Below are 19659 nucleotides of genomic sequence, written 5' to 3'. Positions count from 1 at the left end.
GTTTGTTTTCTTCCTCCATAAACTTCACAAAGCTGTATTTTGGGAGAAAACTGTCTTTACCTCGAAAAGGAAAAACTGAAGGCGAGAAATTTTCTGTAGTGTAATGGTTCCTCTTTAAATGTGGTAAAACTTCTGTTGCACATATTGCATGAAAAATAAACACCATGACTGTAAAGCAAGATACCAAAGGCTTTGTTTGTTGCAGGAAGAACTTGGATGAAACTCCTGTTATGATTGATTGGGCTAAATACAGAATGGTTGACAGCTCAGGTGGGGTCGTACTGTCAAGAGTGATCCTCAAAATGGCCGGGATAAACCTCGGATGTCCTGTGTGCATCGGTACAAGGAATCGGTGAGAGATTAGCTGAATACTATCAGCTAACCAGCATGTAATAGGTGGCTCCTTTCATTCCAGTTGAAATTAGTATATCAAGCCAAAGACTAATTATCTAATTATCCTTTAATCCTAAAATGATTTGGCATCCCTCCTCTTGGATACAATGTTTCTTTGTTTTTACCTTCACATAGGAGACAAACTTTTCCTAATCAATGTTGGGAAATAAACTGATGGAAAGAGAACCAGTCCAGAAATTTATTTTATACCATTTATATTGAGTTTAGTTGAAAAAAATTAGGATGAAAAATGAGCCCATGTTTCCCTTTAGGATTTAAAGACCAAAACAATAATCTAGTACAAAAATGAGCAATAAGTGAAATCTCACCACCAGGTGGTAGGGCAATCGAATTTGCAATATAATTGCAATGTTAAAAAAACGAATTTCCAAATCACAAAGGTCTGCAAATGTTGACTATATAGCAAATAAGACACTTTGTAACAATTAAGACATGTCCTTTAGGTGTCGGTAATAAGTTTAAAGAGGGATGAGCGTTACAGCAGTGAGATAATGTCATTTTATTATTTGTTTTAGAGTTTATATAATCATACTGTTTTACTAAAAACTTTCAGGAATCTTACCATAGCATTATGTACTGGTCAAACTGTTTAATACATAGACTTGTTTGTTGGTTTCACTTTATGTTCAACAAAGATTGGCAAGCTAACTCAACAAGCTATTCTCGTGAATAAAAATATTCTGATTGATAAAAACAGTTAAATTTCTTGTTTTAAATAGTCCTTGTTTACAAACATCTTTATCTACCGGCCATTTTTGTTGCTTCTTGTTAATGGGGAGAAAAGTCTCATTTTAATCGCAATGGCAAATATGGTTGAAATATATCACAATTTTGATTTTTGGCAAAAGCATACAGCCCTACCAGGGTACTGTTGAGCACTGACTCTGAACCAAAACAAGATTTGTGGCAAGCCAAGCCTCCCTCTACCTCCAAAATCTAAGCACCAGACCAGTTATCCTTTTCAATTTTACCTTTTTCTGTCAAAAACAGAATGCCCTGAATGTACACGAGGGTCACAGTGGGGAGCTCACAAGCCAGTTGGGCTGCATTAAACAATGCTAACTGTGTTAGCTGGGCTACCGGCTACTCAGTTCACATAACAGTAACGCCTGGCCCATTGCTGGTCATACTCCAACAATTAACCCACGTTCCACAATTGTAGCAACCTTGCACACCTTATCAAATTACAGTAGGTTTTACTGCCTTAACTCGACATGAAGGCTTTTTATCCCGTATTTGTCGCTCTTTTATCAGTGCGTGCAGTAAATGGTTATTGCACAGAGTGGACTCTGAAACTTCTCTACTGAGTACTAGGCGTTTATTTAAATCATCCAGCACTTTGAAATGTAAAGCTATTTGATCCTTCTCTGTGGGGGCTGCCAGCTTCTACCTAAATGGCTAACAAGGAGCAAAATCCACCGGAAAGTAAATACGGAGTCAATCTGGACCGTGAGCAGTTCTGCTGTTCAGTTTGTCTGGATCTGCTGAAGGACCCCGTCACCATCCACTGTGGACACAGTTACTGTAGAAGCTGCATTGAGAGTTGCTGGGATGAGGAAGACGAGAAAGCAGAATACAGCTGCCCTCAGTGCAGGGAGACCTTTCGTCCAAGGCCTGCTCTGAAGAGGAACCACATGCTGGCCGAGGTGAGGGGAGTGCAAATCTGTCTGAACATGTATCAGCCTACAAAGTTCTCAAGGAGCTGTTGTTCTTATTTTTCCTGTTTAAACGTAACTGATATAAACACACTGGCAGAACAGAAAGCAATTAGTTTACTTACATTACCCATATCCCAGCAAACCTAGTGCAAGTAATTGAGTCCTAATTGACTTGCCTTCCTACTTCTTTAGGTTGTAAAGAAGCTGAAAATGAGGTATCCCCAACCCCTACCTCCTGCTCTGAACCTTGCTGCCATGCCAGACCTCACCTGTGACTTCTGCGTGCTGAGACAAAACCAGGCCACAAAGTCTTGCTTGACGTGCTTGGCATCTTACTGCGATGAACACGTTGAGCCTCACTACATTATCCCCGTGTTGCAGAAGCATGAACTGATCTCGGCTACAATCCCAATAGGGAAGAAGGTGTGTGCCCAGCATGGAAAGTTGATGGATCTCTACTGTCGGACAGACGAGGAGCTCATCTGTACTGAGTGCACAGTGGAAAAACATGAAAGTCACAGATTTGTGTCCATACTGGAGCTAGAGGAGACAACAAAGGTAGAACAGATGGTGTGTATAATGTCTGCTTAACAGCGCACTTCAGTTTAAGATTAATTCAGCGAGAACTTTGTGGTGCTTTCCAGAAACGCCTGGAGACAGTTCGAAGGCGAGTGCAGGAGAAGGTCCAGCAAAGAGTAGAAGAGCTGGAGATGCTCAAAGAAGCTGAGAAGAATGTTAAGGTATGGGCAAACAAATTAAAAGCAATACTTAAATTAGACTCTTTTTTGTGGGGGTCTTCTATCCTGGTCCTCAGGACTCCCTGTCTAGCATATTGTAGATGTGCCTCTACTCCACAACACCTGAATCAAACAATTTCATGACCTCCTCAGAGGACATCAAGGGCTGCAGAGGCCTGTTAATCATCCATGAATGTAAGTCAAGTGTATGGAGGCAGGAAAACCCATAAAACACGCAGATCAGTAGTTCTGAGTAGATGGTAAAACTGAACATGTTTGTAATAACAAACTGATCTAGAAAATAAAATGACATCATTGAAGATCTAAGCAGGAACAGCATGTCTCCACAGGCATGATTTACTAATTCATTGCTGGAAACTGTCAGCAGCTGGAAGAAAACCTGGTGGTGGTGGGTTTGATATGATGCCAGAGCTTTGTTTGGGCGTTAACTGTGACGGCTTCTCCCTTTGACCACTTGGTGGCAGCAAACACAAATTAGCAATCCATCCCTTATCTATACCTCTTTAGCTCCTCCTTTTTGCTTATGTGAGTTTAAGAAATTGCAACATTATGCACTGCAAACTTAAAAAAAAAGTCCTTTCAGCTACTACAACAAAACAGAAACAATAGCATTTACTGAAAAAGGAAAGGAAACCTAAAAAGTATTTTTTTTATCCTGTTTGAAAATAAAAATTCATTTAAACTCAGCCAGGATTTTATCATGAACAGCGATGCAATGCAGTTCTGACTGAATCTCTGAAGGGAATCCAGTTTTTCCTCTAAAAACTGTGGTAGCCTACATCTGCTCTGCAAGATGTAATCATATCTTAAGACCTGCTTTTGTTCCAACAGAGCAGTGCACAGATCGCAAAGACTGACTGCGCCAAGATCTTCTCCGAGTTGATCTCCTCCATGCAAAACAGAGGCAGGAAACTGGAGCAGATGATCGAAACCCAGGAGAAAAGAGCCGTTGCTCAGGCCAAAGAGCTGATTCAGCTGTTGGAGAAGGACCTCGCCGAGCTGAGAGGGAGGGACGTAGAGCTGCTGCAACTTTCCATTGCTGAAGACGTTGCTTACCTGATGCAGGTACAGACACTGTCCAAACTTGTGAGCACTTGTTAAGAGATACTTTTCCTTTTAACTTCAACAAAACAGGCTTACCATACAGTTCGGTTGACTTACTTTACATGTCAAAACATTTGGAAGAATGTTTTACTTTCTACTGTCATTTTGGTATTATTTTCCATTTGGGCTGGTTAAAGGTGTTCAGAGTGACAAATCTTAAAACAAAGTTATTTTCTATGACAAAGGCAACTGAAAGACCAGACACTCCCAGTTAACAGAAAACATCATCTCTTAACTTTGCTTTGGGGTGGCCCAGCCAGAGCACTGACCTGAACTTGATAGAGAATCTGGAGGGAGCCAAAGATTAGGGTGATGGCACAGATTACCCTAATCTCAAACATTTACAATTCAAGAACAACGACAAATCATCCAAATACCAGTGAAAAAACAAACAAGTTGGTCAATAATTAGAAGAAGGGTTTTGTTGCTGTAATACCAATAAAGAGTTTCTCGGTTATCTTAAAGGCTATGTAACATGTTTTTTTACATCCTATTTTGTATCAAAATGTAATTAAAATGATACCTTTTATTATGATACTAGCTCACACTGAGAGGACTTCTTTGTGAAATCCTATAATTCACTTAATTGCTTTCTCCCCATATTTTTCAGTCCAACTCCATTTCCGATGCGTTTCAAGACTTTGAACCAGGCCCTGGTCCTCCACGTTGTTTCACAGACGTCACTGCATGTGTGACAGAGATGAAAGATAAAGCAGAAATTTTGCTGAAGGAAACATGGCCCAAGATCTCAACTACTGGTAATAAGTATTTCAGTGCAACTTACAAGATTTGCTACACTCCAGTGGCGTTTAAAAACTATTGTTGTGTCTTCTCACAGTCTCTTACGTTGATTTCTCCCTACCGCCACCACCTACCAAGAGAGAGGACTTTTTACATTGTAAGAAATTCATTCGTTGATATCTTTCTTTAATATTAACAGTTAGTGTTAGGACGCAGGCTTGTGACAATGAAATTTTTGTTTTCCTGGTAGATTGGCGTCTCCTTAACCTGGATGACACATCAAACTACCCTAACCTCAACCTGATGGACAACAACTGTAAGATGAGGCCCTCACCTATTCCCTATCCTCCTCATCCAAACAGATTTACCAAGTTCCCACAGGTGCTCTGCAAAGAGGCGTTAACAGAACGATGTTACTGGGAGGTGGAGTGGCATGCTCGCACCCTGTCTGCGGCTGTGGTTTACGAAGACGCCAACCGAACATCGGACAAATCGGAGTTTGGGAAAAATGACAAGTCTTGGACGTTAGAATGCTCAGGAAACACATTGAAGTTTCGTCACAATAACGTTGAGATAAAAGTACCAGGTTCTTGCTCCAAAAGGATTGGTGTGTTCCTGGATTACAAAGCAGGAATTTTGAGTTTTTATCAAGTCTCTGACCCGATGATTCTAATCTTTGAATTCCGGACCACGTTCACTCGGCCTCTTCATCCTGGCATTGGGCTAACCTACGAATGGTATGATACGGGAGTGTTTGCACAGCTGGCTAAATTGATATAGGAGTAGTAGGCGTGGGTGGCAAAAATGATTGTAACAGCTTTTCTGTCAGGAATTTGGAAAGTCTCCAAAAGTGATAGTTGAAAGGGAAGGAATAAATTAGCTCTGTGGAGCAAGACTCTACAGGCAAACTAAAAATAAACCTACTTTCACTTGGTTTAATGTCTTTTGAATCTACCAATATTTCCTCAAGATTAACACCTTAATTGTTTTTCTTTAATGTTTTTGATGCAAAATCAATTACACTTCTGATCAACTTATAAGAGAAGGATCAGCAACTCTACTGCCTTTCAAGTCACTGAAAAGTACTTGTTAAATCTCTTTTATTTTGTATGTGGTCAATGGTGCCACCAACTTAGTCACCATCACCTTCTCTGCTTTTGTAGGACTAAACTGAAATTGACAAAGTCAAGTTCCTCAGCATGTTTAATGAGTTAAATTTGGTTTTGGGAAGTAAACATCTGTCCAACCAATTAAATGTTAACATACCAGATTTAGTGCAATGCATGTTTGAATGTAGATTCTGTCATAAGTGTTTCACCTAAAGATAAAACACACTACATTTGTCTCTGTGCACAGTATTCATAAAGAAACCATTCTTCCTCTTTCTCTAATGGTTTTGACCCCAAAACATTTTGAGATGAAATAGATGCTTTTTCTATCAATCGAACTGATCCTATGACACAATGGTATGATGATAAAAAACAATATTGACAGAAATATGCTATTAAAAATTATTTTACAATGTAGTATATCTGAAGAGCCCAGTGGGGTCCCAACCCAAATGTTCCAAACACTAAACCAACCCAAGCAAAAAATAATAAATTAAATAAAAACTTCGTATGAGTATTTTCTGTGTCCAGAATCTTTTTGCCTTCTGCTTATTAGGTTTGATCTGATGAGTTATTTTAATGTCTGACAAGAGTGGAATTTATTGTGAGGATCATTTAAATGCCATATTAGTTCTCTTTCCTGGTACATTTTAGCTACAGGGAGAAGCAAGAAATGTTTATTTGCTGTAAATGTTAACATTATTAGCATTACATTGGGCAGAGTTGACATTTTTTTCTGGAGAAGGCCAACCTTGGCAGTAACATCATTCCCAAATCAGACTTCCAAGCCAGACGAACACAATTTGAGTTTTTTGTTAGTTAAGTCATCCTAGATCTAACCAGTTTTCAAGATAGAGTGAAAAGAAATAAACAAAAGTACTTTATGGAACTTGTTATTCAGGACAAAAGCTGCCTAACCTGTATAACAAAACCTTCTCTTCACAGTACAAATGCAGGATTTATGTACTAAAATAACAAAGCTTTGCTTGAAGCGTTTTGTTTCCACAGCTACTTTTGATACCATAGAAGAGTAATCATACGTTAAAACTCCATGTATTCCTGTTTAATCCAGTTTACATCTGAAAAGTACGGTTTACGAAAGTTAAATGATTTAGAATGAATTTAAAGGCTTTGGTTAAACAAAGATAAATCAAGCAAACCAAAAAGACTAAAAGCAAATTATTTTTCTCCCATTATCATGGTAATCCTAAAAAAAGAAGTAATTTGAGGCTCCATCCGAATATCTCTAATAATAGTTCCTCACTCCTTCTCCTAGCTCCTGTTCCTTGACCTTTCACGGCGTCAAAAGTAATAACTCCATCGTGGGGAGGAAAGGAGCTTCAGACTGATGTGCCGATCTCGGACAGCCTTTGACACCGACGTCATTACGTGACAGAAACGCACATGGGTGATGCGAGTCAAATGCGCGCTCTCTTCTCTCCGGAAATTTCTGTTAATTTCCCTGAGGTGTGCTGTGCTTATATGTCATGTCGTGCAAAGGACTGTGAGATTCCTTATAGCTCCTTAGTGCTGGTTAGGGACATTGCAACGTTTCTATGCTAAATTAGCCATGAGAGGAAGCATACAGGCTCCTATTCCTACCTCCTTACTTACTGACTGCCGTATTCAGACAGCACTTCGAATGGAGACAATATCTGGCCCCCCTGGTGACTAACAAATGCCTGACCTCAAGAGTTTTCAGCGGTTTTTGATAAATTAAATATTGAAATCCTGGTCCATATGTTCGGTAGGGTGTTATTGATACTACATTTAGCAATATCAGGCGAAACCTTATCCTCAAAGAGTAAAATATTTATTGTATCCCTTGTTTTTTTCATCTAACTCAGGAAGGAACATGTTTAAGGACTCCAAAACAGTTAACTGGAGGTATTCCATTTAACTGCTTAATCACCGCTATGGACAGTTGACTGGTGAAACATTTTCCCTCACGTCTAAAACTTATCGGGCCGTCAGGACAGACAGAGGTAGTGCAGGTTAATAGAGACACACCCATTCTCTGTGAAAACGTGTTGCAGCAGGCAGGACAAACCTATGGCGTAAGACACAGTGAGAGAGGGAAAGAAGACGTGGTGGGGAGGAAAGCGTGGGCAAAAGCAGAGGTAAAAAGGAGAGGAGGACAATATACCATCTGAAACGGACTCCGTCGGGTTTTTTCTTTAGTCATGAATTCTTCAACGGTGAGTTCAAGTCTCTTTTTCTAAGTCTTTTATGAATCAACATATAGTAGGAATTTGAAACATGATCAAATCTTTTAAGCTCACATTCATTTCTATTTTCTTCTATGAAATAGAAGTTTCCTTTTTTTCTGCAACAATGCTGCTTCCGATCCTTTTAAAAAAATAGTTCTTTAAAAGCTGATATAACTCCAAACGAATCCGGTCCAACTAATTCTGTGCATTTAAGTACTCCACATGTGGTGCAGTTTCTCTTAAGTGGGCATTTTTTCTTTATAGGTGCAGCAGGTGTAATTCCGAAGGCATGCTTTTGTCACAGTGTACACAAACACACCTTCTGAGTCATTCAGGTCACAGTTCTTGGTGGGATTTGTGTGTACGAATGTCGACAGGGAAATGAAAAGCACCAGATGTGCTCAAAGCAACAGGAATAGACAGATAAGAGATAATAATCTGACAGATCCAGAGCCCAGCTGGTGGTGATGCAAATAATGTAGAAAATGAAAACCTGGCAGCCAGACTCCAACACTTCAGGAGCTGCAGGAGCTTCTGACATGTGCTGGTTATGTTTTGCATATAGCAATGACCTAAGGAGTGGGTTTGCAACACAGACTCCTTTTATCCCAAAGAAAACATGCAGTCCAGGCTGAATTCTCTCAAAACCTTGAGAGGCTGACACCAATCCTAAACGTTTAGCATATGATTCCGGAAGAATTGTCCATAATGCTTTGGAGTTACTTTTTTTCCGATGGATTTGAGATATTTATCCAGGAGGATGGGGTTATGAATGGTACGAAAGTTAAACTTTTGGGTGCTTTTTGAAAAGAATGGGTTTAGAAAGAAGGTCCCTGTGAGACCAAATATTCATCCAAATCGGCAAACGAATGATTGTAAGACATGAACATGTAAGTTCAGGAATTACCTAGCCAGTGTCCAAAACTGAATTTGACAGAAAAATCTCTGGTCTCACCCAAAGAGGGCTGTGGACCTGAGAGCTCTGGAGAACTTCTGCAAGTCAGAGTGGGAAACATTAACAAGTGGAGATGTGGGTTGCTGACAGACTCCCGCCAAAGACTGAATGCTGCAAATCAATCAAAAATCTTATTTTAACTGATTTGCTGACTTATACAAATATATAAAAGCCATATTACATTTTTCATTCTTGTGTTGTAAATTTGGCCTTACTGTACAGTTTTTTATTCTTACCTTCTATTTATTTATAAATCTGCATGCTTCCATTTTGTCAGTCACTTTCCTACTGGTACACCTAAATTTACCCACTGAGGGAGCCAAAAGGATATTTTGGTTCTGTTCTGTTCTACTTATTAAATTTTTCCAACACTCAGTCAAAAAGATTGCACGCTTATACACAAAGTACATAAACCAGTTTAGGAATACCTTCAAAAGACAATTATACTGTGCGTCAATGAAACAAATATGCCACATTGCTTTTCTGCTGCATTTTCGCTGCCCATGTCTTTGTGCCTCCCATGGTTGGTTGTGCAAATCTCTGCTCTCAGGACTTTTTTTTTTTTTACAGCAAATTCACATTGAGTTAACAAATTCACATTGAGCTGAGTTAACATATAATGGCTCGTTGAAAACAATAAATATGGAAATGATGTAACTGGCAGCATTAGGGGAAAAGTTTAGGCTTCTGATGTTCCATTCTGCTCCTGCAAGTTATCCTTCTTTTATAAGAAGCTGTGCTTAAACCAAAAATGATTAGGAAATCGATTGTTAACGCATGCTTTCTGTTCAGACCCCAACCCAGACTGAGCGAAACTTTAACCTGTCCCATTCAATGACTGCTCATTTTCGAGCCACAGCTTTTATCTGCTCAGATGAAAGCTGTCGTCGCTCTGGGAGTTTTTTCTATCAGCTTTTGGTGATTAATTATCTATTTCAAATCACTTGAGCAAAATGAATATTTGCTGAAATACAAACTGATCCTGTTGTACAGATATAAAACGTTATTGTGATTATTTTAAAGTTTCACCTTACCAATAATACAAAAATGTAGCTATTAATTTTGACTAGCATATAGCAGTAGCTATGTCCTGCTTTACACCTCAAACTCATTAAAGGGAGAAAATCTGTGTCCAAAATCTTTAGATGGAAAAGGAACAAGTTGCAGAAGTGCAGCATAGGAGCTCAAATATCTGCCAAAGTGCAGCTTTCTATATTTGCAGGATGGTGTGCTGCTATTTTTTCCAACGTTGTTTACATTTTTCTTCAATCAAAGCAAAGCTTTTTTTTATGTTGGTGCAGAATGTTTTGCGCTATCATGCCTGCAAATAAGAAACTTGCTGTAAATCATTGCTGAGATCCCAGAAGCAGATGGTACTGCCGTGCTCCGCCCATGTCTGGGCTTGTTATTCAGGAATTAAGAGTCCCAGTTTAAACCTGCGCGGCTCTCCCAAGCGTTAATGCAGGAAAATCAGAATGGTCAGACTCCCACCCACACCAGGTTGAGCATGGCACTGTCTACAAGTTGTTCATTTTAGAAAACTCCTAAAGAAAAATAAATATTTTACTCTTGTGGTTCCTAAACAGCTGGTATTTTTTTTTAGGAAGAAAAATAAATGCAACCACCCTTCACCAATACTTCCTTTTTTGCCAGGTAACGACGATGCTCCCTAGTACCTGCACTTCCAAGAATGAGACTATTGTAAGTCATCCAGCAGCCACAAGCATGGGCGCGCTCATCCTCAGCGCTGTGTTTCTGGTGGGATTCCCCGGAAATCTCTTTGTCATTTGGAGCATCCTGGCACGAGCCCGAAAGCAATCTGTCACCACCCTCCTCATCCTCAACCTAGCTATCGCCGATGGCTTCCTGATGGTTCTTACCCCGTTCTTCATCACCTACCTGGTCAAGATGGACTGGACTATGGGGAACGTGATGTGTAAAATCCTCTTCTATCTCTGTTTGGCCAACATGTATGCCTCCATCTACCTGATCATGCTGATGAGCCTTTACAGGCTGGTGTCGGTGGTGTGGCCCAACCGCATCAGCGTTATCACCGGCAAGAGGACTGTCATGCGAGTGCTGGGAGTAGTGTGGCTGCTCGTGATTATTGCTTCTATTCCTGCGCTGATCTTTCGAGAAGTGAAGCCTAAAGGAAAGGGTGCAGGCTCAGTCTGCGATTCATTCCATGACGAGGATAGAGAAGTAATTTTTTTTTTTTTTTATTCATTCCTATCCTTTGAGATAATATATATAAACTAACCAACTTTTTTTACCCCCCCCCCCCCCCCATCACCACCATTCACACAAACAGATTATTATACAGTACACACTGGAGGTTGTTTTTGGCTTCCTGATACCTTACGGAGTCATTGTAGTCAGCTACATTTGCATCCTGCGACGGATCCGGCAGACGAAGTTCCGCCGTCACATCCGCAGTGAACACCTCATCCTCGCCATCGTGCTGACCTTCTGCCTGTTTTGGTTGCCGTACCACATTATCAACATGGTGCAAGTATGTCACATTCTTCTAAGCGTAGTGCATAGGCTTTCATTCCCAATAGATTGATGTCAATGCAAATGATCGTGTCCTTTTGCTTTTCACGCAGGTTTCATCGACGTTGTTTAAAAAATGTACAACGAAACGAACATTGTAAGTGATTCATCCACAGCATAAGCATTCATTTGATTCTCTAAAACTCAAACCAGCAATGTGTTATCATCCCTTAGCGTTAACCTTTACAGTACAAGCTCAAGGTGCAATTGTTTTAGCACAAAATTAAACGATTTGGCTCATCAGCAATGTTACTTTGTTCATCACTTTTTGATACTAATGAACGGACTGCGGACATATCTAGCAGCTGATTGGTTGGCCGGTTTTTTTATTCCACATATCCAATTCTCCAAAAAATATATTTGCTCAACAAATGACCAACAGTAATTTCAACACATGGATGTTAGGATCTTAAACAAGCTTGGCAGACTGAAAATGAAAATGAAAATTCATAAAAACATAATTTACCCTCTGTAAAAAATGAAATGGCATAGTCAGTTTTTTTTTTAAAAAAAAAGTTTGTTATTTTACTGTTAATCATGATTTAACTGAATAACATTTGACCTTACAACAAACTGAGTAATTATTGCAGGGTAAGTCTCCAATAGGCACCATTGCTGATCCATTCATCCGTGACGCTTGTCCCTTGTGGGGTCGCAAGGGGTGCTGGTGCCTATCTCCAGAGTTCACTGGGTGAGAGGCGGAGACCACCCTGGACAGATCGCCAGTCCATTGCAGGGCAACACAGAGACAAACAGGACAAACAACTATTCACGCACACACTAACACCTAAGGACAATTTAGAGAAGCCAATTAACCTAACAGTCATGTTTTTGGACTGTGGAAGAAGCCGGAGTACCCTGAGAGAACCCACGCATGCACAGGGAGAACATGCAAACTCCATGCAGAAAGAGCCAGGGCAAGGGTAGGACTTGAACCTAGGACCTTCTTGCTGAAAGGCAACAGCGCTACCCACTGTGCAGCCCCACCATTGCTGAATTTAGCTAATTTGCTCATAAGATTATTTGTGTTTTTATCCGTTTTTCATTTCCGTTTGTTCTGCATTGGGGTTTCCATTTATTCTCAATGTCTGCAGAGAGACAACCCATAAACATTATGTTGAGATCCCTGCTGAGTTTCTGCATAATTTGGCAGCAATAAAAAACAACAACAAAAAAACCAATTGAACCGTATAACAACTAGGATTAAGTGAAACAGATATCAAGATGGTGCCTAAAGGTAAATTCTGTCTGACTGGAACCTGCAAAAATAAGCACTTCATCACATCACGACTGCCAAGAAAGACTGGCAAGCAGTCAGACTGTCAACAAGCTCGGTGGAAACCAGTTAGCTTCAACATGACTGCACATGATCCAAACTGCGCTTCGATTATGACAAAAAGGCCAACGTGCATCGTAGTGCCTGAATGAGCAGATGTTAAAATTAAACCCCCCGCGTCATCTGTGTGACTGCTTTGCTGGCATGTTGCATAATCTAAGAGTCACAAGCAGATTATACCATTTGCGATGGAAAACCTTCAACACGGAATATAAAGCAATTCGTTTAGGTTCTGAAGATGGTCATTGTCCTCTTCAGTGTCACCTTTTGCTTCCTCTTCCTGTCCAGCATCCATCATAGTTCGAGAGGGTCAAATCTCTTATAAACCACTCAACTATATACAACTGGAATGCCTCTGCTGTCAAAGCTGTAATGCTCAGGGGGAGGGGGTGGGGGTGGGGTGGGGTGGGGGGGGGGGGGGGGGTTGGGTAACAGTTTGACTGGATGAAGATGATTCAGAATTTCAACCATAATCTGGTCCAAAATCACTCGTCCGGCCTAGTGTTTACTACAGCTAACTATTTGACAAGAGCAGGCGCATCTTTTGTGTCTGGTCCCCTTGGTTACAATTCTTCTTACCATTACGGTCTATGGCTGCTTTTCTCTCCAACCTTGGTGACTCTCTTCAGGTGTTACAATGTCCCAATTGTTCTTAGCTGATCTCTTTAACCAAGCACACTCCTAGACCTCTGCATTTTACCATCAAGTCTCTTTGTGATATGTTTATATTTACGTAGCAATCAAAAATACAGCGTTTTATTTATTCTGACATGGCCTTACTTCCCGTGAGATATTTACTCTTGCCAGATACGATGGGTACGTTTCACTTGCAGCACGGTTCACCCAGCACAACCTTTGCTACAGATTGCAAACCAAAACATTATTTTGTGTAAATTTAAGGAGTGGAACAATACATCGATCCACATCGATGGAATGATTAATGATCCAATTACATCGATGCAAAATGAAAATATCGATATTGAAATTTAGGCATGAGACTATAGGGAACAGGTTATGTATTTTTTTTTATTAAAAGAATGTTGTTTTATATATAAATGTCTGATGCCTGTGGGTTTTGTCACTTGATATGAATGTATATAATAGTGTTAGATGGGCAGATGATATTGCATCATATTGATCGCAAACTTGTAAATTGAATTTAATCTATATTGTCTCGTAACTGACTATGTGACGTCAGCAAATATATCGTCATCCAAACAAGTCGATACAAGTTCGTATCGTGGTAAGGCTGCTAATTTACACCCCTTGTAAATGTATACTGTGAACTTTTTTGCAAAGAACTGCTTCACACAAAGATTACGGCAATGTGAAAGACATCAAATCACCAAATCAAAGACAACAGGCACCGCAATACAGAAATGTTTTTAAAAAATAATCTAAATGTCCTAAGTGGTGGGTTTTAAAGTTGAAAGGTGTTGGAGTTAATAGATTAGGCTGTTATCTTGTTGGTGATGGTAAACAGATGATGGATTTACATCATTAGGGCAACTGATGTTGTGCATCATATTAGCAATCCAGAGTGTAACAATGCATCGATTCACATCATTATATTGATTAAATTATTAAACAATCCAATTACATCAAAGCAAAATAAAAAAATATTCATGCGTATTGGCATTTTCAAGATACGCCTTTAAATTCACAAGACATGAGACTAGGGAACAGGTGATCTATTATCATTATTTTAAAATTAGAAGAATGCTGTTTTTGATTTAAATGCCCGATACCTGTAAGAGCTTAGAAACAAAATGGTCAAATCATGTTTGGGTATTTCTTTTAGTTGATAATATAAATAATAATGTTAGATGGGCAGATCATATCACATCATATTGACCATAGACTTGTGATGTGAATTGTATTTAATTGAACTTGTATAGTAACAGACTTTGTGATTTCGGCAAATATATCGTCATCCAAACAAATCGATATAAAATTGTATTGTGATAAAGCCGGAGATTTACACCCCTATTAGCAATGCACAAACAATTCTAAATTGACTGCAGATCTAAATCTCAATGTCACAAGAACAGAAGTGCCATTTCAAAGCAACAGAGTCCAGACTAGCTTTTATCTATACATTTTTGGACACACTTTGAGTAATTAATCATAATGATTTTTCATAGCAAAATCTCACCCTCTATTTACATTTTCTCTTGCTAGGTTGGATACAATATGGCAACGGAGTCGTGCCGTTACCTCCACCATCGCCTTCATCAGCAGCTGTGCCAACCCGGTGCTCTACTTCTTCGCAGGAAAGTCCTACATCCGACGGGAGGGGCTTGCGTTCATGGCTCGCTTGTTCGAGGGCACAGGTTTTGACTCAACCAGAAAAAGCCAGATGAACAGCCAGAACAGCCGAGACAAAGACAAAGACGCAGAAGTTGTGCTGAAAGACAAAGATGCCGACTCCTCCACAAACTCGACGTCTAATGTTAAATCAGCAAAAAATGGAAAATAGAGGAGGAACCCCACTGGTCTTTGAGACTCCCCTCCGTCCAGTCGAGAAGATAGTTATTTCACAAAGACTTAATATTCAATAACATTTGACTGAGATTCACAGCTGAAAAGCTCAAAATCACATCCGCTTGATACTCTTGGATACACTTGCAGACAAAGGCATGACCTTGGAATATAAAACAAACTGTGGAATATAATCCAGGATGCTTAGACTTCCTCTAAGAAGAAGTTAGTCCAATTCATTCAGCATCCACGTGTCAAACTTTACCCTTGCTAAGTAATAAAATTGTTTGAGGGCAAATCCCAAGTAATTACAATTGTGACTTGTGGAATTGTCACAAATATTGTCATTACTATAAATAGAGAGATGATCAGGTATTGCCTTGCATGCTTTTATGTATAATACATGCTGTTTTATTGCTCACTGGTGTCTTTTCCCTGGGATTTCCTTTTTGTCTTTTTCTCCTCTTTGTATGGTTACATTTGTATGCTTTATTGAAACAGACATTTATTTTTAAAGCACAAAATGCTGTATTTTTTTTTAAGAATTGTGTATAGAACAAAGTCATTGTGTGTTTTATAGAGTCCGAACAATAATCCATATTAAAAGAGAATATACGTCACATCATCCTTCACATGTTTACTGTATGTTGCTGTTACAGCCACTCCCCCCCCACCCCCCAAAAAAAAAGTATTTCAGAATTTTCCAATGGATGACGCACATTTCATCCCTTCCAGGCCTAAAATGTGTAGTTTACAATTCACGCCACTAGATGTCTCGGTTTTCCACCAGCTGAACCTTTATTTTCAGCTGGTCCAATATTTTTGTGCCAATTTCGGGCAACAAGACTGCTTTTCCCCAAAAGATAAACCACCACAGTAAATAGCCCCCGCACAAATTATTTCCAAGCATGGTAAGTATTTTTTCTTTTTGGAAATCACGAGAATAAAGTCATAAAATTGTGAGAATATAGTAGTAAATTTATGAGAAAGCTTACAAAAAAAAAAAAACATAATCTTCCCCATGTGTTTGTTCACATCAGAATCAAAATCAGACATACTTTAATAATCCCGGAGGAAAATTATTTTTGTTACACGCTCCAGATATACAAACATTTTTATATATATATTTACAACATTCCACACAAAGTAATATAAATATATACATATATAAGTCTATATATATATATATATATATATATATATATATATATATATATATATATATGTATGTATACAAATATAAAGAACATAATGTTCTTTATATTTGTACACCTAATATGACTTTGTATTAGTAATATCCCCCATCCCAAAAAATTATTACAGCCCTTTATGATAAAAAAAAATAAAATGCTGGCCACAGAGGCGTAAATTTCCACACAAAAAGAAAAGAAAATTTGCGGTTATAATTTTACCTATTTGCAAGAAATAACTTTGATGTCTTCTGCTCCTGATTAGTTGAACATTTTTGATAAGAAAAATAAATAATTTACCACAATTAAAGGCAGACATTTGCTATATAAAACAAGTACTGTATATCTCTGATATTGTAAAGTCAGGAAGTTGGATCATCCTTTGGATCATGTCGCAAGCCCCCGGGGGGATTCCGACCCCCTGCTCTGGAACATAAAGCATGTTTCTTTTTGTCTGTTTTCCGTGTTGCAACGCGCTCACCCTTCATGTTTCCAAACTACTTGCTGGTTGCATCACAGCCTGATTTATATTGTGAAATTCCCCTTTTGGCAGTTATTCTTCTTCTGTTTCCTTATATCTGTGTAAACTGGATGGATGACAAGATTTTGTTTTTTTTTTGTCATTCATGTATTGTTTTTATTGGAGCTTCACTAAACAAAGTCCCAGTACAAAACTGAGAGGAAGGGGCCTAATGAGGTATAACTTTCAGCATTCCTTGGCATAGATCTTATTTCCTTTAGCTGGTTTCTTATTTTTCATTCCCAAACACAGATACAGGTTCCTGCCCTTTATATATTTTTTAACTTAACATTTCTTTTCTTTTTTCCCAGAAAACCTGCTGTAAGTTTTCTGTCCTGACAAGCAGACAATATGCCTTCCAGTTCAAACTGTAGATTTCCCCTTAACAGCTTACACATTTCGTTGGTACTTGCCAACTCCTTTCCTGCGGAGATGTCCTGTCAATCAGCCAAGTGCAAAAAAATTAAGGTGGGCAAAATCCTTTTTTTACACTATGTGTTAACTCAGTGTTTAGGTTAAAATTCTTCAGGTCTGCTTTCAGAAGTTGTCATATTTTGAACAGTGGCTTCATGTTTTTTCACTCAATTTAGTAATAATCAGTATTTATAATTCCAATAAAATCTGTCCTCTGCATTTAATCCATACTTTCTTTATTTAGGGAGCAGCGGGTCGCCACTGTGCTGCACCTGGGGAGCATTCGGGGCTAAGGGTCTTGCTCAGGGACCCAGAGTGGCAGTCTGTGGGATTAGGAAAGCTCTTCCCAGGATGCCAGTGCTCTGCTCTGACCACCACCACTCCACCAAATTTGATATATGTACTTATTCTAACCTACGAAATTAACATTTTTAATCAATTCCTCAATATAGTTAATTGACTAACTTTTAAGATGAGAGTAAAATGTTTTAGATTTTTTTTTCTATGTATGTTGTAGGCCATTAATCATTTAACGGTACAGTCCAAAGCCCTTTGAAGTTTTAATAGTTAATGCTGGCAAACCCGATATTTAGCCGGATGCAGAGTTTTTAAAAAGTGTACTGTGATGGGATGAGATAAGATTTGGCAGCTGAGGCAGGCAAGCAGAATCAGACTTGATGGGATGAGTAATGGCTGATGGGGCAGACAGGCAGGGATGAGCAGGGGACCAGAGGGTGCAGCTAGTGAACACACCAGAACGGGAAGAGCGAGTGACTGCTACTCACAGGGAAACAGCAACACATAGACTCAGGCAACTTCTGACAGAAGAGTCCAGCTGGCAGAGCACGTCACACTAGAAGAGTCAACAAGAGGAGAGAGGTGATGTCAGGGATGAGTTGGCTGAGGCATGAGCATATGGGCAGGTCAACAGGTGAGCAGAGTAGACAGTAATTACTGGCAGCAGGTGGAGCTGATCTGGGCTAATTGACTGACGGCTGAGAGGTGACAGGCTGATAAGAAAAGCCCAGAAAAGTCCAACGGCAAAACAAACAAAAACCCAAATCACGACAGACGTGGGATTCTGTTAAGATGTCATGAGGGGTAAATATCTTACCTGCACTGGATAACTTCCTTCTACCCTTCTCATACTATTAAATATTAGCCCCTCATGGTAAATAATTACTATTTGAACACTCTGGGGCACTTGGAGCACCGAGATTTCACTACAGAGTGTTAGATGATTCTCTAATTTCCCATCAGAGGAAAAAAATGAAATAAAATGAGACGTAAGACATAAAAGTGACATTTGCGGTCATGTATATTCAAAACTGCTTATCTAGGCATACGCAAAGTTTTCAGGTCTGTAACCCGTTAAAAAGTGGCACACATGCTTCAAACACAAGAAAGGACTAAATGTTCTAGGTAAAAAGAAAAAATCCTTCAAATTTAGGTCAGTTGTTTTTTCTTTTGAATGAAAGCATACATGGTAAGTGAGAAAAGAGTGTGAAATAAGTTTTAGTGTCTTTATGCTGATGAAACAGAGGGTTGTTTTCTAATAGCTACTTCAGAGCGGGGCCAGAAAAAAAAGTCATATTTCTACTGTCCAGGCAGCTTCATTAGTAAAGATCATAGTGATTTTTGTTGAAACTATTTTCTAAAGATTTATACCACTGTCACTTTTGAATTAGGTAGAAGTTTATTTAGATATTTGAAAAGACTAAGGTAGGGTGAATGACAACCCTACCATTTAAAACAGCAAAACAAAATATAGTACAGGTATTTGTTCAGAGTGGTGGTCTGTTAATGAGAAAATGTTAAAGTAATTTTATTTCATTGATTTTTATACAGTTATTTTTTAAATGATGGGGAAGAAACACAGCAAGTGGTCTAGGGCAGGAGGCTTACTGCATCAAGGAGCCTCTGTGAAAGCAGCTTCACCATTGAGCGCATGAACAAGCTGCACAACGCTAGTAGGTATCGCTGTTAGAAGAAGGTCCTGAGTACTGAATAAAATCACAGCCTGCTGTGTTTCTGCATGACGCTTGCATGTTCTCCCTGTGCATGGGTTCTCTCCGGGTACACCAGCTTCCTCGCACAGTCCAAAACCTGTCTGACTGTTAGGGTAATTGGTCTCTCCAAATTGCCCTTAGGTGTGAGTGTGTATGCATGGCTGTTTGTCCTGTGTTTCTCTGTGTTGCCCTCATGGACTGACTGTC

At 39.3% G+C, this 19659-nt stretch overlaps 2 protein-coding genes across 2 annotated transcripts; both read left to right on the top strand.

The window, feature by feature from the left end:
• Positions 1–1808: 1808 nt before the first annotated feature.
• Positions 1809–6065, top strand: LOC105917677 (E3 ubiquitin/ISG15 ligase TRIM25). The gene is made up of 7 exons (XM_021310631.2): positions 1809–2060; positions 2265–2630; positions 2717–2812; positions 3662–3895; positions 4545–4692; positions 4773–4832; positions 4926–6065. Exons 1-7 carry the CDS (start codon positions 1809–1811, stop codon positions 5453–5455), a joined length of 1686 nt encoding a protein of 561 aa, XP_021166306.2. The 3' UTR covers positions 5456–6065.
• Positions 6066–7847: 1782 nt separating this feature from the next.
• ltb4r2a (leukotriene B4 receptor 2a) lies at positions 7848–15946 on the top strand. The gene is made up of 5 exons (XM_012852565.3): positions 7848–7982; positions 10603–11151; positions 11261–11461; positions 11556–11599; positions 15020–15946. Exons 1-5 carry the CDS (start codon positions 7968–7970, stop codon positions 15315–15317), a joined length of 1107 nt encoding a protein of 368 aa, XP_012708019.2. The 5' UTR covers positions 7848–7967; the 3' UTR covers positions 15318–15946.
• Positions 15947–19659: the final 3713 nt, after the last annotated feature.

This window comes from Fundulus heteroclitus, chromosome 14 (genome assembly GCF_011125445.2).
Source record: "Fundulus heteroclitus isolate FHET01 chromosome 14, MU-UCD_Fhet_4.1, whole genome shotgun sequence".
NCBI lineage: Eukaryota > Metazoa > Chordata > Actinopteri > Cyprinodontiformes > Fundulidae > Fundulus > Fundulus heteroclitus.
The sequence above is the reverse complement of the archived record's forward strand: the minus strand, read 5'-3'. Positions and strand labels throughout refer to the sequence as shown.